The sequence below is a fragment of the Salvelinus sp. IW2-2015 genome, unplaced genomic scaffold (genome assembly GCF_002910315.2).
Source record: "Salvelinus sp. IW2-2015 unplaced genomic scaffold, ASM291031v2 Un_scaffold4315, whole genome shotgun sequence".
Taxonomy (NCBI): Eukaryota; Metazoa; Chordata; class Actinopteri; order Salmoniformes; family Salmonidae; genus Salvelinus; species Salvelinus sp. IW2-2015.
The window spans coordinates 22122-30775 of NW_019945586.1; the positions used below are offsets into that span (position 1 = coordinate 22122).

At 42.5% G+C, this 8654-nt stretch overlaps 1 protein-coding gene across 1 annotated transcript in view; it reads left to right on the plus strand.

Moving 5' to 3' along the window:
• Positions 1 to 421: 421 nt before the first annotated feature.
• Positions 422 to 8654, plus strand: part of LOC112077132 (uncharacterized) — a gene marked incomplete at its 5' end in the record, with an annotated part of 15790 nt that continues 7557 nt past the window's right edge. The window contains 9 exons of the mRNA XM_024143714.1: positions 422 to 487; positions 590 to 628; positions 1247 to 1315; positions 1501 to 1587; positions 1683 to 1715; positions 2019 to 2060; positions 2711 to 2761; positions 3188 to 3238; positions 3737 to 3796. Coding sequence (XP_023999482.1) covers positions 422 to 487; positions 590 to 628; positions 1247 to 1315; positions 1501 to 1587; positions 1683 to 1715; positions 2019 to 2060; positions 2711 to 2761; positions 3188 to 3238; positions 3737 to 3796 — 498 coding nt within the window. The remainder of the gene's footprint in view (positions 488 to 589; positions 629 to 1246; positions 1316 to 1500; positions 1588 to 1682; positions 1716 to 2018; positions 2061 to 2710; positions 2762 to 3187; positions 3239 to 3736; positions 3797 to 8654) is intronic.

An 8654-nucleotide genomic window follows, 5' to 3' on the forward strand; every position in this document is an offset into this window, starting at 1 on the left:
CTCTCCTCTCTCCTCTCTCCTCTCTGTGGGTGCAGGGATGAGAGGTGTGAAAGCTGGAGGTCGTGGAACTTCCACCAACATTTCTGAGCCCCTAACAGATCCTGTCTTATCTCAGAACTGCACTCAATTGACCCGTCTTGAGCATGGTCTAAACTAATTTGCTCAACTAAATATAGCTCCAGATTAAGTTGTCTGGCATTTTTAGAATTAATTAAAAACTGAAAGTGGTGCAATCATCAATGAGAAATCTGACTTAGATTCTGTATTGCAATGCTCATCCTCCTTATTAATGATTTAATATAGACTCATATGATACAACGTTTAGAGTTTTTTCCCACCATAGAGAAACATGCTCTGCTATGGTGCTCACTGATCACTGKTGTCTCATATCTCCCTGTGGTGTCTTGTTGTGGTCTTCCAGGGGCTGGTGCTCTTGGGATACAGGGAGGCTACGGAGCCAAGCCCGCCAAAACCGGAGGAGCTGGGGGTAATATTGATTGATTGCCATATTTATATTTTTAGTGCTGCCAATCATCATTCATAATTTAATTTATGTACCATCATGACCTGTCTTTCTAATGAATCACAGGTGGTCGTTATCCAGGGGGGGCTCAGCAGCTTGGAGGAGGTGAGTTTCTCAAAGATAGAGCTAAACCACGTACACTGAGTCTACTGTACCAAACATTAGGAACCCCCCGCCCTCAGAACAGCCTCAATTCGCCTGGACATGGACTCTACAAAGTGTTCAAAGGGTTCCACAGGGATGCTGGCCCATGTTGACTCCAATGTTTCCCACAGTTTTGTCAAGTTGGCTGGATGTCCTTTGGGTGGTGGACCATTCCTGATACACACGGGAAATTGTTGAGCGTGAAAAACCCAGCAGCGTTGCAGTTCTTGACACAAATCGGTGTGCCTGGCACCTACTACCATACCCTGTTCAAAGGCACTTCAATCTTTTGTCTTGCCCATTCACCCTCTGAAAGGCACACATACACAATCCATGTCTCAAGGCTTAAAAATCATTATTTAACCTGAGGCCCCTTCATCTACACTGATTGAAGTGACTTGAACAAGTGACATTAATAAGGGATCCTAGACTGACCAGGTGAATCCAGGTAAAGGCTGTGTCAGGTGTTCTTAATGTTTTGTATTCTCAGTGTAAGTATTCTCTGTTTGATTCAGCCTCTGTTTAATGTGTTATTTGTGTGTATCAATATGTGACATGTCTCCACTGTCTTTCTCAAAGGGGGATACAGAGGCCCAGGAGGGGCCGGGGGTAGGGGAGGATATGGTAACGGAGGCCAGGGAGGCTATGGTAATGTCTACTACTTTACTTAACAAACAGTCTCTGAACAAGGCTTGTTAAGATGAAATCCACAATGGTTATATGCCAAAAATGTCGAACTCTTGCAGCAGTTTTCCTTGTTGATTTAAATATTAATTCATTTATTTTAATAAATGTCTACATAATATGACTTCTTCCCATTTGTCTGATTGTAGGTGCTGGTCTGGGAGCAGGAAATGGCCAAGGAATGGGGACGGGAGCCGGACTGGGCTCACAGGGTGGGAAACCACGTGGAGGTGGAGGTGAGTGTGACATTCAGGACAAGAGATGTTAATTCCAAAGTTTGTACTAACAATGCTGAGTAAACATCATCTTTCTGTTTGTCTGTGTTTGTCAGGATACGGTGGTAATGGCTATGGCACACAGCCAGGTACGTGTTTGTTCTGTTACCTGGTTTTTGTTTGTATAGAACACACAATATTTAAGATCCTCAAGTCCGTCTCCTCTGTCTCTGTCTGTTGGATTTAATCATAGTTAAGTTGAATTTGTGCCATTGTCTGTGAGTGCAGATTGGTTCTCATCTAATAAACCAGAATGTGACCTTGGAATAAAATAATAAAAACTCCAGCGGTGGAGATTTAAGCTTTCTGTTTGTGGTTATGTGGTTAAATGACATGATGTAAAGAGTTATGTGTTGCATGTCCTTTGACCTTGCTACTTGTCTTGTTGCTAGGTTACGGGGCTGGAACTGGAGCCAGAGGCTATCCACGACCGGGTAAGCAGCCAATCCCTGCTGGCCTGAACCATCTAAAGGCCAATACTATAGTCTACTACTTTACAAGCCAGGATTCATATATTTTACAGCTCACACCTCAAGCACTTAATTCATCGAACAAACTGTCAATCCCAATCAATAAATCAGTGGGGATTTCCATATTACGCATCTTACAAATTGTCATCTGCATACTGTATACTGTACAGTGTACATTAGCCAGCCGGGTCCTACATAGACAGCAAGCATCTGTAAACTGGCTTTACAGATGTAGGATCTTAATTTAAAAAATGTGAGTTTTAAAAAGATTTCCCACTTTGAAATTTCAGACTTAATTTGCCCCATTGAAAAACGTATTAACCCCTACATAAATGTCCATTAAACTAACTGGTTTTGTTGGGGATTTTTTTTGTAATGTTACTTAGATTGATGTACAGGTGCGTCAATTTACTCTTCAAGATGAATTCTAATCCACATAAAAATTCACATTTCCTGTCGCAGCAGGATTATTTTCCTGCTGTAGCAAACTGACTCAAATTAAGATCCTACATCTGTACAAGCAAAGTATTTGATTGCTGTAAAGCCTCTGTACCTCATACCCTGCATGTGGAGTTTGATAATTCCAATTGACAGTGCCCCTTTGCAAACATTAGGTGCTGGAGCTGGGTATCCCAATGGACAGGGATCTAAGGGACCAAAACCGGGTAAACTTTCCAATCCTGCTGTGTCCGTCCGTGTCCGCATTCGTGTTTGTTTGTTTTTACCTGCGTTTTTCAGTTTGTGCCTTCATGTCTGCTCTTCGTGTTGTCGTTTTCAATCTCTTCTGTGTAATCAGTATTTATGCCTTTCGCTGATTCAGTCAGACATGGTGTAAATGCATGTTGTTTACTCAATGCATTAACAGGTGTCTATCTACTTACCATCAATGGTTGTCTTTATTTTTCGGCTGCCAAATTCTTTCAAGTGGGCAGCCATATATATTTTGTTGTGGTGTGATTGGAATTGTGTTAGTAGTAAAGTATGAAAGTGGGTGTGTCTGTGTATGGTTATGCTCGTGGATCAGAGCATCGTATCTGCATGAGTCTGTCCTATAGTCGCCAGTGTTGAGTAATCACTATTGTGGTCTTCAGGGTATGGTGCAGGAGCTGGAGTGCCCAATGGACAGGTTGCTAAACCCAATGGTAAACATCTGCTACCCTGTGTGTTTGTCTGTCTATGTGTGTCTTTGTCCCAGTTTCTATAAATATGCATGTTGCATGTAGACACATTATGCCACAATCATGATATTGATTGTGTAAGTTCACATACTGTCTACATATGGTGTAGGTATCATTTTCAGTCATAGTTTTGTTTGAATGCTATTGAGACACCATGCCAATATCTATTGCCATGTGTGGATCACAGCCCCTGTCAGCATGTTGTGGTAGTGGGTTTTGTTCCTAACTTTGTATAGGGATTTTAAAAAAAAAAAATTTTTTTTTTTTTGTCCTGGGTCTTCTTGACCAATCACTAGAAAGTGACTCCTAAAGATGATCAAAGTATTCTATTTTRAATATTATGATATTTGAAATCACATTGTCATATAGAATTCTAGATTCATTTTGGGTTTCAGACTCCAGTCTTTTTATTGGTTGGTTTTTGGGTGAATCTTTTTGAATAACCACTGTTGTGGTCTCCAGGGTATGCTGCAGGAGCTGGAGGAGTTCCCACTGGACAGGGTGCTAAACCATCCAAACAGGGTAAACCTCGCTTTCCTTGTTTTCATGTCATCTCTTTATAATAATTAGTCTAGAACTTAACGTTTCATACGTGCACCTGGTGGCCTTTCCTTCTTCTCTGATCTGGTTCTCTATACTTACTAAGTGCTTTCAAGGTTTCAGCGTCAGTGCTCGAGCCGCTGGTATATCCAATGGGCTTACGGTTTGACATGTGGATGTTTTGTGAGTCTTGTGGATATTTTTATTATACCTTTATTTAACTAGGCAAGTCAGTTAAGAACAAATTCTTATTTTCAATGACGGCCTAGGAACAGTTGGTTAACTGCCTTGTTCAGGGGCAGAACCGCAGATTTTTACCTTGTCAGCTCGGGGATTTGATCTTGCAACCTTCCGGTTACTAGTCCAATGCTCTAACCACTAGGCCCCTGCCGCTAAGATTCTTGTGTAATTGTCCCTGTAAATGATCTCCGGCTTGTCCGTCAAGTCTGTGTCTTCTGCATTTTCGTTTCACACTGTCCATCAGGTGGATTTGTCACCCACTGATGTTGACTGTTGTGTGTCTTCGTCTATAAATGTCACATGGAGACTGGTCTTGGTGTGTGCCATTGACGTTTTAGAGTTTTTGATGGCAATGCTTTGTTAGGTGTGTGACCTCCATATGGGCGTGTGTTTATGCCAGTGGATGCCCTCAGAGAGTATATTTTCACGTTAGTCTATTTTGCGTCTGTTGTTTCCCTTGTGGCTTTTGTTGTCAGGGCAAAAGTCTTGGTCCTGTAAGCACAGGGAGGCCAACAACTATAGACCTACGATCCAGATGGACAGGGACCCAAAAACTTATAGACCTCACGATACCAGATGGACAGGAGCCCAAAAACTATAGACTACTTTGATACAAGATGACAGGGAGCCTAAAACTATAGACATACGATACCAGATGGACAGGGTGCCAAAAATGCATAGACGCTATGAATCCAATGGACAGGAGCCAAAAACTATAGACCTAGCGATACCAGATCGACCAGGGAGCCAAAAATGATAGACTATTGATACAGATGGAACAGGTGAGCCAAAAACTATAGACCGCTACAATACCAGCTGGACCTGGGGCTCGACTACGAAGACTCTCTTCACCTGTATTGTTCTGTTTTCAGTCATCCCATTGTTAGTTGTCAACTGGGAGCGCATATCATCTTCCCTGTTGTTTGTCTATGGTTTCATTCCAAAAGGTTTTCTGGAATGTTGTCTCTTCATTAATACAATGTTTTTAAATCTTACAAATGTATCTCATATAGTGACTAACTCCAGGTGTTGCATCGAAACTCTCTTTTAGTGATGGCATTCAGCTGCTGAGGTTTGCAAGAATTCTGTATGGCGTTTCTTTCAAAGTGTTAATTTTATTTACATGTTTAAATCTATTGGTTGTCTCCCAGCGTCTTTGTCATCCAATGTCTTTAACAATTCTTCATATGTGATGAATTGAGCGTGTACACTTCACTTACGCCTGTGATGGGTGGAGCAGAGCAACCTATTGAAACGGGTGCTAAAGGCACCGTGTGTTTGCCTGTCGTCCGTCTGTAGCTCAGTGTGTGTGATCCTGTCTGTGTCTGTGCCCTGGTGTCTGTTCTTGTATCAGTGTTTGCGCCACAGAGGACAGCTCGGTTATTCAAACACTCTGACTTACATGCTATTCCGAATTCATCCCCCTGACTCTGACAGTCTAAAATATAGAGTCTCTGACATCCCCTCAGTTTAGCTTTCGTTTAGAGTGAGTGTCACAGTTTAATAGTGACAACTGCTTGTTGCGTGCTGGGGTGTCAATATGCTGTGTCATATTGAGTTCCTGAAGTATATGTTGGTTCATATTAGTTGCAGTACAAGTGTCGCTAAGACTGCCATGCCCAACTTGTCAATTGTTAGCTTTTATGTCACGTGTTTGGTCTGTTTTTAAATATTTTGTACCTACATGAGTCATTGTTGTGGTCTTCAGGATATGGTGCAGGAGCTGGAGTGCCCAAATGTCAGGGTGCTAAGCCCATGGTAAACAATCTGCTACTCTATCTCTGTGTGTTGTTTCTCTGTCCAAAGTTTAAACTCTAACAGCAGGAAGATTACGACGATACAGTAAATATAATACAATCAGATAGCTGCTGAATACCCTGTTTTAGGTTGTGTTTGAATAACCAGTATTATGGTCTCCTAGGAAGTGGTCCAGGATGGAGTGCCCAATGTCAGGGTGCTAAACCTAAACCCATGTTAAACCTCTGCTACTCTGTCTGTTGTTTCTGTGTCTGTTGTTACTATGTCTGTTGTTTCATGTCTGTTGTTTCTCTGTCGTTGTTACTCCGTCTGTTGTTTCTATGTTCTGTTGTTACTCTGTCTGTTGCTACTCTGTCTGTTATTTTCTATGTCTGTTGTTTCTCTATCTGTTGTTTTCTGTCGGCTGTTACCCTGTCTGTTGTTTCTCTGTCGTTGTTACTCTGTCTGTTGTTACTTCTGTCGGTTGTTACACTGTCTGTTGTTTCTCTGTCGTTTGTCTCTGTCTGTTGTTTTCTCTGTCTGTTGTTTCTCTGTCGGCTTTACTCTGTCTGTTGCTACTCGTCTGTTGTTTCTCTGTCTGTTGTTACTCTGTCTGTTGTTTCTTTTGTCTGTTGTTTCTCTGTCTGTTGTTTACCCTGTCTGTTGTTCTCTGTCTGTTGTTTCTCTGTCTGCTGTTTCTCTGTCTGTTGTTACTCTGCCTGTTGCTCCTCTGTCTGTTGTTTCTCTGTCTGTGTTACTCTGTCTGTGTTCTCTGTCTGTTGTTCCTCTGTCTTTTTACCCTGTTGTTGGTTCCTGTGCCTGTTGTTACTCTGGTCTGTGTTTCTCTGTCTGTTGTTTCTCTGTCTGTTTTTGCTGTCTGTTTTCTCTGTCTGTTTGTTTCTCTGTCTGTCTGCGACGTCAGTAATTGCCATGATCTGGGTATTTCTGGATGAATATTGCCCTTCTGACAAAATATCACCTGTCCTACGTGTGTGGATATCAGCTGGTGACCTGTTATGAATTCTGTTCGGGATTAAGAAACCCTGTTGCTGCTACATTTGACTGGATGCCTAACTTCCCTATTTGGAATAGTTTTTATTGTTGCTTTTGTGGTATTTGAATCAGTTTACATAGTGTTCAGACAGCATTCTCTATAAACGGTATGTGGTGGTTACTAACCAGTTGTCTTGTGGTTTCAGGATTATGGTCCAGTTGCTGGTGTTCCTAATTGGCTGCAAACCCAGTGGTGCTAAACCCAGTGAATGCTTATAACCAGTGGTGCTAAACCCAGTGTGCTAAACCCAGTGTGCTAAACCATGGTGCTAAACCAGTGTGCTAAACCAGTGGTGCTCCACCCAGTGAGTGCTAACCAGTTGGTGATACCCAGTTGGTGCTAAAACCCATGGTGCAAACCCAGTGTGCTAAACCCATGGTGCTAAACCCAGTGGTCTATACCAGTGTGCTAAACCCAGTGGTGCTAAACCCAGTGGTGCTAAACCCAGTGGTGCTATAACCCAGTGGTGCTAACCAGATGGTGCTATACCCAGTGATGCTATAAACCAGTGGTGCTATAGACCAGTAGTGCTAAACCCAGTGACTTGCTAAACCCAGTGGTGCTAAACCCAGTGGTGCTAAACCCAGTGTAGCTTATACACCATGTGCTATACTCTAGTGGTGCTATACCCAGTGATGCTATAAAGTTGTACCAGTGTGCTATAAACCCAGTGGTGCTAACCCAGGGCATACAGTGGGTGCTAACACGAACCAGTGGTTGCTATAACGCAGTGGTGGCTAACACCAGTTGCTGTATAACCAGTGAGCTATAACCAGGCAACAGTGCTTATCAGTGCTTATAACCAGTGGTCTAAACCATGGTGCTATAACCAGTGGTGCTAATACCCAGTGTGCTTATAACCCAGTGAAGTGCTATAACCAGTGGGCTAAGCATAAAGCCCAGTGGTGCTAAACCGAGTGGTGCATCATACCCCAGTGGTGCTAAAACCCATGGTGCAAACCCATGGTGCTAAACTCAGTGGTGCTAACCAGTGGTGCTAAATCCCAGTGGTGGCTAAACCCAGTGGTGCCTAAACTCAGTGGTTGCTAAACCCAGTGTGTGCTACCCATCAGTGTACAACCCAGTGGTGCTCTAAACCCAGTGTGCTAAACCCAGTTGCTTAAAACCCAGTGGTCGTAAACTCAGTGGTGCAAAACCCCAGTGTGTAATCCCAGTGGTAAACCTCTCTGCCACCATACTAAATGTCAGAGTCCTCTATCTCTATTTCTCTATTCTGTATCTCATTACTTGTGACAAACTCAATGGTCATTGATAATATCTACAGAGATACCATTTTGTAACCCATTTGTTGAGTAACCATGTTGATAACCCAGTGTTGAGTAAACCATTGTTGAGTAACCAGTGTTGATAACCATTGTTTGAGTAACCATTGTTGATAACCATTGAGACAGGATAACCAGTGTTGAGTAACAACGTTGTCTTGTGACTCCGATATGGTCGGGCAGGAGTGGATTCCCAAAGGTAGGGAGCCAAGGCAATGGTACAACTCTATACCTTGTATTGTTCTATGTCCGTCTTCACTGTTGTCTTCTATCTTTTTCCAAAATTGAGGTTGAGCTTCTGTGCTATGCTTGTGTGTAATTCCAACGTTGTGTACATACTTATGGCAATGCAATGTTGTGTTGGTATGGTACTCTATCTTAGAACAAAATGGTGATATGTTCCTGGACACAAACCAGCTAGTGTTCAAATCAAAAATTGATTTGTCACGTGCTTCGTAAAACTAGAGGGTGTAGACTAAGAATAAACATGCTTACTTACGGGCTCCTTCCCAAAAATGCAGAGAAG